At 55.0% G+C, this 19949-nt stretch overlaps 1 protein-coding gene across 1 annotated transcript in view; it reads right to left on the bottom strand.

Moving 5' to 3' along the window:
* Positions 1 to 19949, bottom strand: part of ATP2B2 (ATPase plasma membrane Ca2+ transporting 2) — a 347108-nt gene that overhangs the window by 46457 nt on the left and 280702 nt on the right. The window contains exons 8-12 of the mRNA XM_061195585.1: positions 11895 to 12020; positions 10241 to 10273; positions 9067 to 9126; positions 3931 to 3972; positions 2944 to 3102 (exon numbers count right to left, since the gene is read on the bottom strand). Coding sequence (XP_061051568.1) covers positions 2944 to 3102; positions 3931 to 3972; positions 9067 to 9126; positions 10241 to 10273; positions 11895 to 12020 — 420 coding nt within the window. The remainder of the gene's footprint in view (positions 1 to 2943; positions 3103 to 3930; positions 3973 to 9066; positions 9127 to 10240; positions 10274 to 11894; positions 12021 to 19949) is intronic.

Here is a 19949-nt window from a genome sequence, read left to right on the forward strand (position 1 = left end):
TCAGGCAGGCCCTAGCTCACACCCCAGCTCAGCCTGGTGGCCTGGGGCAAGTCCTTAATCCTTAAAGAGCCTCAGTTTCTTCCTCTGTACAATGGGGATGCATATTTATTTCACATGGTTTTGTAAGGATCAAATGCGATGAATGCATGTAAATTGCCTAGTACAGTGCCCGACGCATAGTAGGTGCTGAGTGATCATGTGAATAAGTAACTACTTGCACGGTGCCCTCACACATAGGATGTACAGAGGGTACCACTTATTTCCTCCTGCCTTCAGGTACATACTATTTCCTATTCCAGGAACTAGGGACACAGCAGTAAAGAGGACAGAGTCCCTTTCAGCCCTTGGGAAGCTGAGATTCTAGAGGGGGAGGCAGACAAGAAACAAACACACGAACAAGATAATTCAGATACAGATAACGCTGTCAAGAAAAACTCCAGGATGACATGGTAGGAAGTGACATGGGCTAAAGATACGAAAACAACCCAAATGTCCATTGACAGATGAATGGATAAAGAAAATGTGGGCTATACGTACAATGGAATATTATTCAGCTTTAAAAAGAAGGAAATCCTGCCATTTGCAACAACATGGCTGGACCTGAAGGGCTTTATGCTCAGTAAAATAGGCCAGACACAGAAGGACTTATCTGAACAATCTAAAATAGTCAAACCCATAGAAGCAGAGAATAGAAGGGAGGTTGCCAGGGGCTGCAGGGAGGGGAAAAGGAGAGTTGTTTTTAGTGGGGAAAAAGTTTCAGTTATGCAAGATGAGAAAGTTCTAGAGCTCTGCCGTATAGCATAGCGCTGATAGTTTAACAATGCAGTATCGTGCACTTCATAATTGCTTAAGAGGATCTTAAGTGTTCTTACCCAAAAAACAAAAACCGAAAAAACCCATGAAAGAACACAAGGGAATTTTTGGAGGTGGTGGATAAGTTTAGTACCTTGGTTGTGGTGACTGGTATCATGGGCATATGCATATGTGGAAACTCATCACGCATTAAACGTGTGCAATTTTTTAATATATAAATTATATCTTAATAAAACTAAAAAGAAAAAGAAAAAAAATGCGACACGGGCTGGTAGATCCAGTGGCTACTTTAGCTAGGGTGGCCAGGGAAGACTTCCTGGAGGAGGTGATATTGGAGCAGACAGAGGAATGATGAGCAGCCAGGTAGTGACCTGGGGGAATAGTGTTCCAGGCTGAGGAAACAGCAGGGGCTCGGGGAGGGGAAGTGACTTGCCCGAGGCCACAGGCCAGGGAGGCACTGTAGAATTAGCACCTGCAGGTGGCTACTGGCTGCTGGCAGGATCTCTCTTGCCAGCCCCGTGCGCCCAACTACTCCCGTCTGCTGCATGTGCTGTACAGCTGCCGCTGAGGCTGCCCACACCTGAAGCCTCTGCCAGAGGAGGATGATGCTTGGGCAACTGGCGTCTCCTTGTCACAAAGTGCCTGGGAGTCCACCCACCCCAATTTGGTGGCCAGTATCCAATGGCTAAGGTGGAGGTCCAGAAGCCCAGACACCTTGCTGCAGGGCAGGTCAGACCCTGCAGAGGTACCATGCTCCAGAGCTCCCCGTAAGATCAGGTGGAGACTGGTATTTCTCCAGAAACCCCGGCTGCCTCTGCTTCTTCCTGGGCTCTGTTGCATCCCTGACCCTTTACGGGTCTCACCTGAGAGCACCCTGCCAGATCCTGTGCCCACCCACGTCAGGTTCTGCTTTCAGGGAATTCAGCCCAGGAGAGAAACAGAGGTAGGATTTGAACCAGAAGTGCTAGACTCTGAACTCCATGCCTGGCAGAGCTGAGTAGGGGAGGGAGATGAGTGAGGACTGTGAAGGCCACGGGGTGGCTCTCGTCGTTTCGTTCCCTGCCCTCCAGAGCCATGTTTCCGTGGAGTTTTCTCCGTGGCGGGGATGGAGGAAATCCCTGGACCCATCACTGCCCCGCCCGCACCGCCAGCTGCGGAGACACAGAGCCGGCTCGATCCCTGTCTGACAGTTGCAGAGGCGGGAAGCCAAGCTCCCAGCAGCCGGGAGCTGTCATCAGGCCCCCAAGTTTAAATATAGACAGTCAAGCCTGTAATTTGCCTCTTTTCTCCACGCTGTGGTGCCTATAATTAGAGCCGGGAGACAGCCATGGAGGAGCAGGCAGCCAGGTGGGGAGGCCTTGGCGTCTGCCACATCCTTACCCAGGAGGGGAGGCCAAGGCCGTGTCAGGGCGGCAGGGCTCACCTTGTTTCCGGGCTCGGCTTCCCGGGGCAAGAGGGGCCGTCATCAGCCATCACCTGCAGCTACTAACTCGGGAAACCCTGCATGTGCTGGGGCTCAAACAAGGGGCTTCTCACCGGGCTCCTGGCACTGCCCTCCACTTCTTCAATCTTTCCTCTGCACGGCAGCTGGGCGGTCATCATACAGCTCCACTCCATCCCTGCCCTCCCCTGCTCACACCTCTTCCAGGGCTCCCACTGTCCTCAGGATAAAGCCTGCATTGCAAACTCCAGGCCCTACAGGGTCTGCCCCCTGTCCAGCCACCACACCTGCCAAGTGCTGAGCGCCTGTACGGGTAAATAATCTCCTTTACTCCTCATAGCAACCTGTGAAGTAGGGACTACGGGATCCCAAGTCCACAGACCGGGAGGCGGAGGCTCAGAGCTCGGTGAAGGTACCTGCCCAAGTTCTCAGAGCTGTAGCTGGACAAGAACACAGGCAGGCTGCCCCCAGAGCCCATGCTTTTACCTTCACTCTTCTGCCTAAGTGCGAATTGAGTGCCTACTGTATAAGGACTCAGACTGGTTCTGTGGCAGAGGAGGGTGGGTCTCACGCAAGCCCTCACTTTGCAGAGGAGGTAACTGAGGCCCAAGTAGGGGCAGGGCCCTGCCTGGGGTCCCCCTGCATGCCCCGTGTCCCGCCTGTGCCATCTACCGGGGCCGCGTGCTCACCCGCCTTGCCGATCTGCACAGCCAGCTTGGTGAGCTTGCCCTGCAGCACCGACTTCTCCTTCTTGTGCATGCTGGCCTTCTTCTTGTCGTCAGTGTCGCCGCCCTCGGCACTCTTGAGGGGCTGCATCTCCATGGCGGCCGCCCCGTCCTGCTGTTTGGCTGCAGGGGGCAGAGCACACGTGCACACACACAGACACAGACACAGACACAGACACAGACACACACACACACACACAGGTTAGCCTGCAGGGTGGGGATGTTGGCACCCACCCAACTGCCCAGCAGAGCACGGTGAGGCCCTCACTCCCCAGCCTGGGCCCCCGCATGGCCGGCACACAATCCCCGTGATGGGGGGTTGGTCTCTTCCTGCTGGAGACCCTGGTCCCAGGGCCACTGGCTGCCTTGGACCTGGAATTCAGGACACAGCAGGGAGTGACATGGCTCCACCCTGGATTTCCAGCAGGAGTGGGCTAGGGTCCCCTCTGGGCCTGAACAAGCCCACAGACCCTTCCCCCAATGGCTCCTCAACTTCTCCACATTCAGACAAGACACAGGCTTGGGCTTTGCCCAGTTGGTCCCTGGGCCATGTTGTTGGATATTAAGTAGTCACTAGACAGAAGGGACACAAAGGGGGCTTAAAAAGTAGAAGAGAGTGTCCTCATCCACAGGTGTCAAGCTCCTCCTCCTTCAGCACAGGCCTGACTGGTGGGCCTGGGGCCTGACCCCTTAGCCCCTAAAGATCTCAAAGACCCAGCTTCAAGTCTTCAGCTGAATGGGCAGCATAGCTCAAAGGCTGGGGAGAAGCTGGCTTGTGGTGGCCTGTCCTCAACGGGTAATGCCTCCATTTGACCTGGCACCATGTGATCACAGCTACCCACCCCCCCAAAGGTGTCAGGCGCCCATAGGCATGGACGTCTGCCTCTGTTGTGGCCCTCAGAACCGGCGGGGAGGGGCCGCAGGGACCACAGGTTAATACAAAAGGGTTACCTTTGCTCTGGCTGGTGTCCACATTGCCATCCTGCATTTTACCTACACGACAAAGAATTTTAACAGACAACAGAGAATCAGACAACACACGTTGGTCACCATGAAGACGCAACAGGGCCACAGATATTCATGTCAGATGGAGGGAGGGCCAAGCCGGCTCTGCCCTTCTGTGCAGGGATGCCGGGGAGGCCCCTGAGACAACAGCAAACCCGTGGTGGCTGCAGGCTCTCTCTTGATTCTCTGGGGGCACAGAGAGAGCGCTTCTGGGATTATTTTGGCCCTGAGCATTTTACAGATTAACCGGCAGCCTTTGAGGGTAAAGGAACCATAGTTGGCTGGCAGGAAGCAGAAGGAGTGGGAGATCTAAGGTCCCCAGTGATTAATTTGGAATTTGGTTGGTGCCTTTTGTGGGCTGAGAGGAGGCAAAGGGAAATATGAGAGAGAGAGAGAGAGAGAGGGAGAGAGAGAGGTTGATTCTAGAATGGGGAGGAGTTTGGTCGATGTGTTCCTTAGTTTCTGGCTCCAGGAGGGATGCTTCCACTTTCTCCTTCTCCTGGTGAAGGGGTGTGAAGCCACGACATGGAGAACCCCCCCGCCCAGCCTCACTGAGAGTGACTCAGGCAAAGGGTGGGCAGGGGCTCCCCAGCGGTGGGCTCTGAGGTGCCCACATGTGTCCAGGGGCCTGGTGGCAGTGCCCTGACTCCCAAGGGGAAGCTGCCGACCCCTCCCCTCCACTGAGCTGTGTGCTCTTTATTCTGGGTTGACCAGCTCAGGCCACAGCAGACAGGTGAAGTCTGGCTGGTGGGATCCCCTGGGTGCCCCCAGCCCCCCACCCCAGCCCTGCCTATCAGGGCCAGATGCTGCCTAGTGCTGGGTCTGGGGCTCCCCACCCCCTAATCAGGGCCGCCGGGGAGGCCGCCTCCCCAGTCTCAGCCCAAGGCGTGTGGCCTGCATTCACAGGGTGGGAGGTATTGGTGACTGTTGCCTGGTAGCCAGACACCTGCCTTCACTTGCTGGCACTGCAGGGGTCGGGGGGCACCCTCCTGTCCCATGGGCTCACCCTGAGCTTTGCCCAATGGCTCGCCACCTCAGAAGGACTCTGAGAAGGTTGCCCCCCGCCCCAGCCATTTGCTGAGAAGATTTTCACAGCTCATGTTCCAGGCACATACATGACCACCACAGTTTCATCTGGGCCTCACCACATCCCTACCGGGACGCTCCAGATCACACCCACTGACAGATGAAAAACTGTGGCTCAGGGAGGGACACTCAGCAGGGTCTCTGCCAGGTCTCAGCTGGTAAATGGAGAGCTGGCCCCAAAGTACATGCACATTTCTGCCCCCATTGGGGAGAATGCAGCCACCCCCAGTCCCCTGAGCCCGGGGGAGGGCAGGCGTCGAGGCGGCACTGGTGGGACCGGGCTCCTGAAGCTGATGTTTCGAAACCAACTAGCCGTGTGGCTTCACCTCTCCCAGCCTCGCTTCCATCTCTGTAACAAGGGCTAGCCACATCGCCTCCCCGGAGCTCCTAAAAGTTGTCGTAGTGATAACCACTCGCCCAGCAGCCTTTGGCAGTTTGCAAATGCCTCCGATCTTGGCAGTTTTCCTGATACCCTGCAAGGTGGGGCGGGAGGGGTTTTCATCACTCTTATTTTACAGATGAGGAAAGTGGGGCCGAGGGAGGTTCAGAGGCAGCTGTCATTTATAGAGCATCCTGATGACCGTCCTGAGGCTGCGTGAGAAGTTCCATAAACACTGTCATCCCCACCACCATATCCGTTATAGGTGACTCAGAGGGGAGAAGTGGCTTCCTGGATGCCAGTCCCGCACCATCACTCCAAGGTCAGTGCAGGGCTGTTCCCACTGCCTCTCCCAGCAAAGGGTCAGTGACCCACCCCGGGGTTTAAAGACAAAGGTCCCCGTTGCTCTACTGTAAAATTCTTTCTACTGGATTAGAAACAAAACAGAAAAAGCCTTTTTGAAACCAATAGGAATTAACTACAATAATTATTTTTATTTTTAAAAATAATTTTACTAACTGGGCTAAAGGGCACCAGAGGACTCCTCTTCAATAGTTTGGTGTTAGATGGCACAAAGGGGCCTTTATTTGCATTGCATATTATCAGATGCAATAGCCCGCATGTGCCCATCAACCAAGCTAGCAATTTCCTCTTTTATTTCCATAGTGACCACATGGCCAGAAAAATAATCAACAATGCATATGTTTGAGGGAGGGAGCCATATCCTGGGGGTGCTTTGGTGCAGATGGCCTGGTTTCTCAGAAGCAAGGGACTCATCTGGGGTTCTCCTTAGCCAAATGGGTACTCGCCTGGCCCTGGAACTGTGGTGGGACGTTGCTCTGGTCCCCCATGGGACGTGGAAGATGGGCTGTGATTCAGGGGAGCTGAGATGGAGGACAGAACCCAAGATGGGGAACCGGGGTGGAGACCTGGAGGCCCCTCTGCATCAGATGCTAGATGCAGCTTTGCCAAATGGGTCTGCCCTCTCCATGCACTGTGAGGGCCATGGGTGCAGAAAGCTTCGATGTGGAAGGTCCATGGTGAGAAGACCCGATAAACAAGCTTAGGGGAGACACGTCCTAAATAGGAGAACTGGGAGGTGTCACTTCCCTTCCCTGTGCCTCCATGTCTCTCTCTGTGAAAAACAACAATTTCAACCAAGGTGATGCTTATGAAAAGCACTGCAAAGTACCTTGTTAATGTCCAAAGTTAAGAGTGATGTATAATTAATCAGGATGTATTCTATAGTGATATATCAATAAATATAAAAGAAATAATAAAATAAAAATGGCAATTATAATGCCTCCAAAATGAATGCAACACCCCTACCTTTCAGTTGGGAGGGGCTTGGCGGAGTGGAGTGAGGGGGGCATCCTGCCACCTGAGTGTGTTTTCCACATCCAGGTCATCCTGATTTGGCTCAGACGAAGGAGGGGAAAGGAACAGTTAATTCTCTCACTCACCAAGGCTCAGCTTAGCACCCCTCAGCCTTTAGTGCACTCTGCCTGGAGCCTGGAAAGCACGTTAGAACGCAGGTTCTCATTCAGTAGGTCTGGGTGGGGCCTGAGATTCTGCATTTCTAACAAACTCCTGGGAGATGCCCAGGCTTCTGGTCCTCCGACCACAATTCGAGTAGCAACAGCTTAGAGTACTGGTTCCAAAGTATAGTTTGGGGGCCTACCAATCCCACGACATTCAGCCAGGAAAGGTCCCGCAGCCAAATCAGCCTGGGAAACCCTGCGTGGCTCTGTAACTCTCCACCACACACAGCACAATCAAGGCTATCCCTCTGCAACAAGGAAGAAACCAATTTTACCCAGTGGGTTCTTAAACACCTTTGACCACAGGATTCTTTCCTTGGGCAGGGGTGTTGGTGGTGGGGAAGACTTCTTAACATCCTTGTGAAGTTTATAAGACATCCGCAAGAGTGGCACACACTTTACAGCCAGGTAGGCCTGGGTTCACATCCCAACTTTGCTACTTTCTAGCTCTGCGACGCTGTACTAGTGTCTTGATCTCCCTGAGGCTCAGTTTCCTCATCTTTAAAGTGGGGACAAAAAACTCTGAATCACAGGGTTATTGTGAGGATTCAATGAGATGCTCGCAAAGTGCCTGGTGCACAGGAGGCGGTTAAGGAATGACAGGTCCCCATCTTTTCCTGCAGTTTTTCTTGGGACACTTGGAGTTTTCTGCTACGGTGGCAAGTGAGGCTGCCCCTTTTTTGGGACCCACCAGTCTGGATGCGGTCTATATGTTCCCCGAGCCCAGCAGGCTTGTCATCCTGGGGGAAGCAGGATGCCACTTCCTGTTTCCTCCCTGCCACCCCCCCGCCCCCCACGTGGGTTTGCCTACATTGGTTCTTCCTGTTATCTCTCGCCACCTGTCCCTCACACATGACACCTCCCACACCCCAGGATGCCCTCCTTTCTCCTCCTGTGCCTGAAATAGACCCATACCCGAATTAGCCCTTCTTGGTGAGGCCCTGCTCACAGAGGAGTCTTGCCCAGCCCCTGACATCTACGGGGGGGGTGCTTCCATCTTTGGTCACTTTGAATCGGGTGGCTCACCCAGAGGTCTAGGGCATGGGATGGGAGGATGAGGCCGGACCAGAACTCCATGTTTTCCAGGAGTGGTGAAGAGTAAATGATATAATGGATGAGAAACCCGCAGCCAGATGCCTGGGATGCGTGACGCTGGAAAAAAGAAAACTTTCCCTCCCCTTCAGTTCTCCGGGGCAATGGTTTCACGACCAAGCCCTAACAGCTCCCAGGAGCAGTCTGGGTGACTTTATGTCAACTAATTTGGGTACGGGGATGTATCTGAGAAGATGGGAGGGTATAGAGATAAGAAATCTTGGAGGCAAATGAATGGAATTCCTTCCTGCCTGTGTGTCAGGAGGTTAAGATGCAGCTCCCAGGTACAGTGGCAGCCCTCTGCCCCCACCACTCATCCCCGAGGAGGCCAGTGAGAATGCAGAGACTCAGGACAAACGCTCCAGCGCAGGCAACAGCAAGAAACACCAGTCCACATCCCAGGGAGAGAACTAGGCCCGAGCCCAAGCGAACCCCCGGCCCGTTCGCTCCATGAGAGAGAAGAGAAAGAATGTCTACCAGTGGCTCAGCCATGCTACGGGGTGGGGCCCAGGAGCTGAGCTCTGGCCTGGGTCCCCCTGCCTCGAGGGAACTGTCGAGTCGAGGACCGGAGCCTTCAGTGGGGACCCAGACGCCAGCTTCAGCCTAGGTCCTGACCCCGGGCCTTCTTCCCAAAGCCGGGGCCAGGAACGGGCTTAGGAGAGGGCCACGCCGGGTGGGACGCTGCTTCTTGGGGGCCAGATCTGAAGCCAAGGTCACGTCCCTCTTCCGGGCTTCACCGGGGTTCAAGGGCCCAACAGGAGCCAGTGCCATCGTGGCAGCCATGAGTGGGGGCAGAGCTGGGTCCCCGGTGGTGGCTTCTCTCTTAAGCGCCTGCCCCGTGTGAGAGGACGACCGTCCCCGAGCTGCCCATGCACATCCAAGTCTGTGCCGTCCAGAATAGGGAGAGGCAAGCCCAGAGTTGAGGGTGGGGGAGACGCCCATCCAACCGAGACCGAGAGCTCGCCCTGGGAGTGGGAGACGTACCATTGACTAGGCTGGTATTTGCACTATCTGTAGCATTTGAACCTGCCGCACCATCAGCCGCTGCGGGGGTGGGAGGGATGGAAAATGCAGTGTGTCACGATGGAGAAAAGCAACAACGCAGGACAGCAACAACAATCGACATGAACCAACTTGCGGGAAATAAGATGACTACATTCTTAAAAAAACATCTCCGTTGGAGATCAAGAAACTCAAATTTGGGGGTGGAGGTGAAATGTTCCCATTGAGATGCCACAGAAGTCGGGGGAAATGAAATACGGAGGATGATCAATGTGGTTACGTGGGGTGGCACTGTTGGTGGAGAGGTCTGGACCGAGGCACCCCCTTGGCCCGACCAATCAGGCGGGTGCCTTTCAGAGAGGGTTCTATGAGAGGGTCTGGCTCACCATCAGGGCCAGAGGCGCTCACGGCCAGGAGTCGATTCAAAATATTCAGCAAGCAGTGCAGTGCGGGCACTGGCCATTCTGAAGGGGTATTTGCTACGACCATTGCTGTGTCCCGGAAGAACATCCGTCCACGGCAGTGACTTAGGATTCATGCCCTTGACTCAGGCTACTGCCCATGGCCAACTCCTCCTTCCCTAACTGGCACTCAAAAGACTGCCTTGGTGACGCCCATAGGAGATGCCCCACCATTTAAAAGGTGACGTCAAGCATGTTGTATTTTGTGCATGAGACGGAGAAGGTACTAGCGAGTTTTCCTTAATTTAGGAATCAAAAATGATACGATATGCTCCAATTCACTCTTGCTGTTTTTTTCTTGTGGTGGGGAAACGGGTTCTGTGGGAAGGAGGGGGAAGAGATGCCGGGCAAGGTGGCTGTGCTGTGAGGCGAGGGGAAGGTGGGACGGGCTCTGTGGGGTCACGGGGCGCTGAGCGGGCACTGCCTGCCGCTCTCGGGGCTGAGGGCGTGTGGAGGTAGTGGTGGTGCCATCTGCACTGAAAGCCCTGGAAGGGCAAGGTAGGCAGACCGGGGTGCTGGCCGGTCCCGTGGGGCTGGCAGTGCACGGGGGCACAGTGGAGGTCTGGTGGGGCAGAGCCCCCAGCAGTCAGGTACCCCCTTTAGCTGTGTGCTGGGGGTCTAGGGCCAGGGCTCAGGGGTCAATGGCTGCTGCTATTTCTAAAACCCCATCTACCCTGAGGGGTGTCTTACTGTACCTGGTAGCTGAAGGCCATCCCCCTTCTTCACACCTGTGTGATGATTTTTGAGACATGTTAATGAATGAGAAGCACATACAGCCTCTTGTGTGTGCATGCGCACACACACACGCACACGCACACACACACACACACCGGTACGCCTGGGGTCATCCTGAAACGGGAGGCTCTAAGCAATGACCCTGGTGGAGGTGATGGAATGGAAGTGCCGAGGGGGTCCAGCCTGGCTGTGCTGCTCGTGGGGGCCTGAGGGGCTGGGCTGCCCTCCCTGATTCCTCCGTCACGTCCACATCACATCCCACCTCTTCCTTCTACACTGATGTCCCCATCTCGTCGGAGTGCAGGTAAATGTTCAGCAAGGGACTCTGACCTGTGCTTTGGGGCAGAAGAGGCCTGTTTCTTTACTGGCATTTTAAGAAACACCGGTCTGGCCCATGGGAGCTTCTGGGTGCTTCTGCCCCTCACCCAGGCCCCAGTGAGGCCAAGGAAGTGGGCAAAGCTGCTGCAACCTGCCCAACTGCCCGCACCTGGGGCCACAGCTGGCCATAGCTGCTACGTCATTGCGTGGACGCTGTCCTGACATGCTCTGGGCCTCTTGGCCAAGACTTGGTCCTCAGTTTCAACCTCAGCTCTCCCAGACCACAGCTTATTTCCATTGCTCCTGCTGGTTGGGCCATCATAATCTTAGGGGTACCCCACCAGGAAATGGGTTTTGCCCCTGGGAACAAGTAACCTTTGATCGTGACCCAGACTTGGTGCCTGGCTGACCTCTGAGAGCCGGAGGGAGGCTGGCTGCCCCTAAAACTGAAGGAGGGGTCATCTATTATCTCATCTCCTTCCCCTGGACTCCAGAAGGTCTGGGTATTGGGCCCCTCCTCTGGAGCTTGGGGAAGGAGACAAAAGACTGCAAATGTGAGAGCGGGGGGTGTCCCCGAGACCGAGTGTGAGTGTCGGGTAAGTAGTCAGCTGTTCTGGGCCAGAGGCTGGGCCTTGGATTTGGGCCTGGTCTGATGGGATTGGGGCTCATGTTTTCCAACCATCCCTCCTCTGCTCTGAGAGGCAGCTGTAGCCCAGGCCGACAACCTACTGCACCAAGGGGAGCCCATGGAGTGAGGAATCTTGTTTGCAGGGGGAGGAGGAGACAGAGCCCAGCTGAGATGGCAGCTCTGGGGACAACGGGGAGGGGCTCACAGCAGTTGATTTGGAGGCACACATTTGGCCACCTTCCCCAGAAGACCCACTTCTGGGGAGAGTCTATACTGGGTGAGTGTGCAGCTCTGCTCAGTGGAGTTAAGAATAGTGGAGGAATTCACCCAGGTGGGGATTTCTACTCAATATCAGGGGCGATGATGGGACCAGGTCACACTTGAGGCTGGAGACTCAAGAAAAGGCTCAGCACCCTTGGCCTGGCCCAGGGGGAAGGGGGGCCCCCCATGACATGACTGGACAAGACAGAGACTGGAACGAGACCCTGGAGATGGAACAGACAGAGCCTCCTGGCCCAAGAAGGGCCTTGAGGTTACAGGAGGCAGCTGTTGGCACAGGGTATGGACATAAAAGGCACTCAATAACTATTTTGTCGAGTGAATGAGTCAACAAAAAAAAATGTGGCCTTAAGCGCTCCTTTTCTGGTCCACAAGGGGGTTGGGCTTACCTTTCTTGTCTTTCTTCTCTTCCTCCTCACCGCCGGCCCCCAGCAGGGTAAAGATAATGCCAGTCTGAGAGTTCACACCCACGGCGGTCACCACCATCCGTCCAGAGCCCTCCATCACATGAGTCCCTGGTGAAGGGGACAAAAGCCAAGTTACCATTGCACGGCCCAAGCCCCCTCCCCCAAGGAGCGGAAGGAACTCGGTCTCAGTTGACTCCAGGCAATTTGCCTGCTGAGGTCCTAGGGCACCGCCTACAGTTAAGGTTCGAAGTGTGTACTCAAGGTGGGTCCTTTAAAGATGATTTCACCTTGGGATAGTGCTGTGATGGGCCTGGAGCTCAAACACTGCTATACCTCAATTTTTAGGCCCCCAGACAGCTCAGGCCTACCACCTCCTACCCGCTCCTAGAGAATCCCTTCCTCTCTCCTCTCTCTCCCCTTCCCCCTCTCCCAGCCTTATGGGCCAAGCAGGGACCACTCTCTCTTTTCCTTAATGATATATCTAGAACCAGACCTCGTTCTGCAACCAGCAAAAAAAAAAAAAAATGCCAACTAAGCCCTGGACAGGACTGCTTAAAATGGGGTCCACCAACTTCCCAAAGACCTGGGGAAAGAATTCAGGGCTCTATGAAGTTGGATGAGAAAACAATGACCTCTTTATTTTCACAAACATCAAACTGAAATTTAGCATTTCCCCCTATTAAGAACATAGGCAATAAACCCCAGGAGTGTCAGTGGTGGCCACAACACCATTACATATGTTACAGAAATCATGGGTTTTTTTTAATATCAGTTTATAGCTGTTGCAGACACTTTTTAGGCTTATCCTTATTTTACAACTAAGGCAATTATTACACTGACTGCTGGATCTTGTTATTCAGTGTGCTAATAAAGAAGCACATATGTTACTACACCACACATTAATTCTTTTTTAATTACTTTAACTATTTCAATATAATTGGCTTCCTTTGTGATCCAGTGTATTTTATTTTATGTATTTCAAAGCTTTATTCCGAATAGGGGTGGCCCATGATGACCTCAGACCTCCCCAGGGGTCTGCGGTGCAAGAAAAGTTAAGAACTCCTTTCCTAGAATTTTAGATTTTTCAAACTGGGTTCCAAAGGGTCCTGGAATTCTTTCAGGGGGCAGGAGGGGAGCCATGGGGGCAAGGGAGGCCTTTGGTCAGAGTGGCCCCAATTTTATTCATCTTTGGGGTTTCTGTGTCAGCTTTTATTTGACAAGAGGGCACTCTGCCTAGTAAAGAATCTAAATAAATGCAGTTTGGCCTGTCAGGTGCTCATTTTTTCCGATTTTCATTTTTACCACTCTGGCTAGAAAGCTCTCTACAATGCAGCATACAGTTCCTCCTTCAGCAGAGAACTAACAATCCAATCCTGCCTGGTGCAGGGTCTCCAGCCATCCCCAGGCCGCACAGGAAGAGCTATACCTGGTCTACCAGACAGACGGCCACGGCCACTGACCCCAGACACTACACGGCCCTGATGACTTGCTTCTTGAACTCCTTCTGCTATTGAGAGATTTTCCTTCTTTCCCCTCAAGATCGATGGTCATTTCCTCCTGTTTTCAGGCTCACTTGTCACTAATGGCCTTCTCCTGGTCTCCCAATTTGCTTCAGACTTGAAGTCTAGGTGGACAAACTCATTAGAATTGTATCTAAAATAAGAGTCAAGAGGTTCTGAGTCAGGGCAAGAAGCACTTTCCTTAAAGCAAGGAATCTATTTTCACTTTTCAAGAGGTTTCACCCACCCCTTCCCTTTCCTTCTGGGATCTGAGAGATGTCTTGAGATTGTGTGTGTGTGCGTGTGTGTGTTTGCACACGGGCCTGTGTGTGTGTGCATGTGTGGTGTTCCAGCCTCTTGGCCTCCAGGATCTCAGGATCTTAAAATGCTTTACAGACAGACAGATACCCTCCAGTAAGTTCCCTTGAGGTGGTAAAGGTTGGTCTGTCCATCCACGATGGGTAAACAAGTCATGAAGGCTCCCAGAGGCAGCATGGAGCCCAGCAAGCTGTACCAGAACCTGGGTTCTCAGGTGGTGAGCTCCTTAGCTGGCTCTTTGCCCATTCCCAGGCTCTTCTGTCCCCAAGCAGGGAACAGTGGGGACCACGGAATGAGCTCGGACACTGACTCCAGGCCGATCAGCCCAGGCCTGGTGTCTTCCCATCACAGACAGACCCTGAAGCACACTTACCCCACAAGGGGCACAAACAGGGAGAACCTGGGCCCAACTATGGGACTTTGGGAACTACAATAACTTGCTGACAAAATGCTTTCTCATGCACAGGCTCAGCTTGTGTGGGAGCTGTCAGGATGGACTGTTAAATACCAGCAGTATTAGACAGAGGAGGAAACTGGGGCCCAGAGAGGTCCCACGTGGGTGAGGGTGGGGTCACTGTAGATCTTTAAAGGTGAGGGTCGAACACACTTCAGTGCATTCACAGGGCGTAGATGGCAGGGATAGTAACTGGTGCTACCTTCTGTAGGACCCCTACTCCGCTCCGGGCACTGTGCCCTAACCCTAACCCTAATCCTTCACTCGCAATCATCTCATTAGTCCTCATACTGGCCCTCGGTCGACAGAAGAGGAAACTGCGGGAGAAGTGGCTTGCCCAGGGTCACCAGCTGGTGAGGGACCAAGCCCTTGCCCGGTTTGTCACATATTGCTCTTCCCCAGGAAAGAAGGCTTCACACTCTGGTCTCAAACATGTCTGTGAAAAAGTTGGCTCTGCCTGGGTGGCGATGTTCCCCACCTCCCCAGTCCTGGGCGGGATGGAAAAAGACACAGGGGGCCAATTTCCACCCAAGATAATCAGACCCCAAACCACCTTCTAATCTAATCACTCCCATCTCAGCAGGGAGCTGGGGGCCCTGCACTGCGAGGCCAGGGAGGAGGGAGGAAGGAGGAGGAAGCCAGGGAGGTGGCCTCTGGCTGCAACATGGGGATGCGGGGACATGGGGTGAAGGCACAGCATGCCCCCCGACCCAGCCTCGATGAGCCCTGGGGAGTCCTCCAGGCCCCAGCATCAGATGGGCCAGAGAAGTTGGGGGCATTAAACTCCCCCTCTGGTCCTCCCTCCCTCTGTGCCCCAGCAGCACGCCCAGCCCTGGCTCTGACCACTGCCCCCCAGCTCAGACACCCACCATAGCTCCCCAAAGTCCAAACACCTTGGTCAGCACCCCCTGGATCAGACCTCAACCTTCTTCCGGCCCTTGGCCACTGATTCCCACACCGCGCCCTCTGCCCTGGGAGCAGCACAGCTCACTGGGCCTTTCTGTCCAGCCCTGCTCCCCAGCCCCATTCCCACCTCTGCTCACATAGTTATCACCGCCTGAATGCCCTTCGCCCACCTCTTCTCCAGACCCTCCTCCTCAAGGCTCAGGACAAATGCCTCTCCTCTTAGGTGACTTCCCTGACCCCAACAAAAGGACATCACCTCTCTCCTCTGGACTGCCCCCCGGGGTTTCCCCTGGGGGTGCCTCCCAGCCCGGTGTCCCCACTAGCCTGTGAGCCTCTGGAGGGCAGGTTTGAGGGCGAGTCCTCTCCTCCTGCCACAGTGGAGGCTTGTAGCTGGAATCCAGCACCGTTCTCCCTGCTACCTTCTTTTTTGTATTTCCCATGGTGGACATGTATTACATTGATAATGGAGAATCCACACACCCTCAATAAGCCATCTTTATGGTTTCACAAAGGGTCAAATTCATCCAGCCCAGCCGTCCTCCCCACACCTCCCTGGGCTGCCCCTCTCCCCTACAGGGACCTCACAGCCTGGCTGCCCCTCCTGCAGGAGGAAGAACAGAGTGGACCAGGTCACCCCCAGGCTGCCACTCCCCAGCTCCAGGATCCCCTGCAGGGGACAATGTTTAACCCCAAGGGCTGCAGCTCCAGCAGTGGAACCAGAGGCATGTAAGCCATGGGTCTTTGGGTGCGGACAGAGATGAGAACCTTTTGGGGACGGGGGCCCTGGCTGGGCCTTGCACCAGGCTCCCAAGTCCATGGTCCCTTGGGTACCATCCTGTAGCCTTCACCTCCTTATGCTCCCATGGAGCCCCTCAGAATACAGAGCATGGGGGGTGGTTGATAGAGAGGACCCTAGGCTGAGGAGGAGGGGACCTGGGAACAAGTCTCGTGTCTGCTTCTGATGTGCCGTGTGACCTGAGGCCAGCCCTCTCCTCTGTGGACCTCAGTTTTGTCCTCTGTAAAATGGGGAGGTCTGGCTTAGGTCACCACCTCTCAGGGGTGAAGTCTGGGCACCCTAGGTCCCAAGGAGATGAGGGCCACTCCTGGATGGGGTAGGGCAGCCTCCATTAAAAGGCAGCATCTCGGGGAGTTCTGATGGGCCAGCAGAGGCCTGAGCAGACAAACTGACCATGTGTCACTCCCTGCCAGGGCCATGCTTGTTCATGGGATGGACAAGTGTGGTGGAGTCCAGCTCTGTGCCGGGCTCTGGGGCCCAAGGGGCCTCTGGTGGTCCCTGCCCTCCAGGGGCTCACAGTCTAGTTGGGGTTGAGGGGAGCAGACAGGCACACACATCAGCAACAACACAGGACAAAAGAGACCCAAGGGTCTCTTGGCCGGCGGGGGACACAGCTCAGGCAAAGGGGGGAGATGGGACAGTGTGACAGCTGTGGATCAGCTGGGCTGAAGCTCAGGGCTCATAAAGGGAGGGTGGCCTGAGTGGAGAGCTGCAGGGTTGGGTGTCTCCTCGGGGTTCAGTAGGGAGCCGCTGGAAGTATTCTGGGGGGAGGGAAGATGAGAACTAATATTTATGGAGGTTCCCCATGTACCCCGTACTATCTGAGCCCCTTTTCCCACTCGGTGGCCACAGTCCCCGGGTGAGGTCATTATCATCACCTGCATTTCACAGGGCATTGCTGGGGCAGCCGGGTGGCTCCCGGCTCCTGTTCTCTCTCCCTTGCTGGGAAGGCTTGTGCACAAAGTCAGAGGCAGAGCTGTTTGGGGACACAGCCCCCAGGAGCGAGAGGGAGGCAGGCGAGTGGTGAGGGAGCTCTGTCAGCATCTAGCTCCCGCCCATCCGTCCATCTGTGAGCCAGAAAGGAGCTCGGGCCCAGGGAACACTGCGGGCTCCCACCAACGGGATGGCCTGTCCTGCCCCACCTGAACCTTCATCTCCATTCCCTGGAGATGACTTCTGCGGCCTCTGACCTGGCAGCTGAGTGTGGGCCAGAACTTTCCCAACTGCAGGCTCAAAGCCCATCTCTGCCTCAGACTTGCTACAGGCCTGGTCCAGATGGCATCTCGGGGCCAAAGCCTCATGCGATGGCAAGTGGGGTGCACGGAGCCCCAGTTGGCAGAGCTAGAGGAGCCTAACTTTACAAAATGAAGCTTCTTAGCCCAGAGAGGGCAAATGGCTCACTGAGGTTGCACAGCACATGAGGCACAGGTAGGGGCTTAAACCCAGAGCTCCTCACTCTCTTGGTTTTGACTTCCTAAGCCTCTCTTTGGACAGGGAGAGGGGAGAGGTCGGACTTTCTAAAAGGTCTTTTCCTGGGGGTAAAGAAGGGAAGAAGGGACGGAGGCCTTCTCTGGGGATTATTACCTGCCTCTAGCACAAGCACCAAGCAAAGCCAATGCGATTCCCATGCCAGACGCGGTTCTGTCATCATTATTGTTATCAACGCAGTTAATAACCGTAATAACGCATGCTCACAGAGCATCAGACAGTCGGCAAAGCGTTTCAGGGCCCACAAGCCCGTCCCCCTCACAACAGCCCTGTGAGGTAGGTTTTAGTGCAGGCACAACCCCAAGTCCCTCCGCCCACCTGTGGCCTCTCTGGCTCAGAGAGGTTAAGCGATGGCCCAGGGTCACACAGCTGTGAGCGGTGGAGCCGGGACTTGAACCCGTGCTCTATCCACTACACCCCGCTGCCTCTCATGGAGAAGAGGCAGGGTAGTGTAATGGAGAGAGCGCGGGCCGAGCGGCACACTGGGCCTTCCTGCAGTCACGGTGTTGTCCTAGGCTCCCTGGTGGCAGCGGCAGTGGTGGCAGGTCCGGCTCCCCGTGCCTGGCCTTCCGCTCGGCAGGCAGGGTGGGCGGCAGGCCCGAGAGAGTTTGTCGATGTCCTGGATAACCTCATGCTGTTCATGTTCTGGTTCCAGGGGTGATGGAGGAGGGTGGGCTCCTGCAGGGGGCCGAGCCAATGGGCCTGCTGGAGCCAGGGCCTGCTGCTTTTGAGGACAGTCCCCACCCTGGCCCGCTGGCCCCCGTCCCTTCCATGGCCACATCGATGGTGCCTGGTTGTTGGTTTCCCCGTGGAATTTGCTGTAAGGTGCTTCAAACAGGCCACGCCGCTGGGTATTGAAGTCACAGGGTCCTCGGAGGCGAGCTCGCATGTGGGCGCTAGGAGGCTGCAGGGCTGGAGTCTCGCTCTGGCCCTGGCCTCGGTGGGGCTTTACACGCCTGCTTGGGGCCTCAGTTTCCCCAGCTGCAAATCGAGACCAGACCACGGTTCTCTAGGGATCTGTGAGTCCCCTGACAGGCTGTAAGGTGACAAGTCTGGACATTTTCTTCTCATAAGAGGGATTATTGCTTTCACAGGACTCTCATGGGGGTTCACGACCCAGGCGGGTTAAAAACCACTGGCCTTCCAGGAAAGGCAAAAGAAGGCTGAGGACCTGCTCTGTGTTAAAGGAGGCTGAAGAGGCAGGACATCTAAATGCCACATGGCATCCTGCGCTGGCTCCCAGCCTGGAGGACACTGTGGGAACAGTTGGCACACGTGAATATGGATGGTATGTCGGGTATCAGTACTGCATCAATGTTTCCTGAATTGACCGCTGTGCTGTGGTTACGCACGAGGATCCCTTTTCTTGGGAGACACACCTGAAGTAGGAAGAGGCCCTGACGAAGGAGAGAGTGAGGCTCCTGAGAGCAAGGGCGGCACGATGGCAACAGCAGTTGAACCAGAGGGGAGGCCATTCAGGTGTTCATTGTACTAGTCCTGCAACTTTTCTGAAAGTTTGAAATTATATTAAAATACAAAACTAAGAAAAAAAATAGGCCGAGGTCAGAGTCTGTATTCCAGGGCCCACCCATAGGTTGCCTGACCCACACAGGCTTTTGAAAAATTGGAATTTCTTCCCAACGTCTTAAACATCGGGAGATTGACCTGAAAAATCTGAATCTCTTGCTCCCCTTGCAGAGAGTGGACTTCGCAGCCACACAGGTGGCACGTCCACAGGCAGCAGGGGAAGCACGTGAGTGCTTGGTTTGGCGCCCACGCTCCCCGTCTCACCCCGTGGATGTGGGGACCTGCGATTCCTGCACGTTTCTACTCTGCCTGGGCTGAAGCCACTGCAGACATGGGCCTGTGTCTGCCTGTCTGTCCTGGGGGACAAGCTCCAGGCCTTTAGGATTTCCTTTGTGCCCTCAGCTTTGGAGACATCTGAATCTTTCTGAAGGCTGGTCTGCCCCCATTTGTCAGATGGGGAGACTGAGGTCCTGACGGGCAGAGGTCACAGCGGGAGCCAATGCAGGGCTGGAACCTGGAGGTTCTGCCTCCAAAGGCTGTGTTCATTCCACACCACACAGCATCTCACACGTGCACCACTCACAGAGGACAGTCACGTCTGTCCAGGCATGTGGTCCCCACAACAGCCCTGTGGGGTAGGCAGGGGGGAAGGGCTCCTCACTGGCTCACTGCACAGACACAGACGTGGAGGCTTAGAGAGGAAGGGACCTTTCCAGGGTCAAAGGTTGGGCATGGCAGGCCACCTGATCCAGAACTGAGCGTTCTTTGCCTTCCTCTAGGCTGAGCCAGTGTGCCAGATGCCACATGGGGGTTTCTGAACTACCATGAGGACCCTGCAGGTGCCCCCAGCATGGTCCCTCTGTGTTTTCTGAGGGTCATCTGACCAGAAGGCCCAGCAAAGCCACCAGCACAGGGGAAGGGTCCGAGATGTCTGGTCATGTGAGAGTCCAAATGGCAGTTATGCAGGGTTCAGAGCACTGGGGAAGACAGCAATCCAGGGGAACCCCCTGGAGGATGCAGGCTCGGGCAGGCTGAAGGTGGGGAGGAGC

Source organism: Eubalaena glacialis, chromosome 7 (genome assembly GCF_028564815.1).
Source record: "Eubalaena glacialis isolate mEubGla1 chromosome 7, mEubGla1.1.hap2.+ XY, whole genome shotgun sequence".
In the NCBI taxonomy this organism is placed as follows: domain Eukaryota; kingdom Metazoa; phylum Chordata; class Mammalia; order Artiodactyla; family Balaenidae; genus Eubalaena; species Eubalaena glacialis.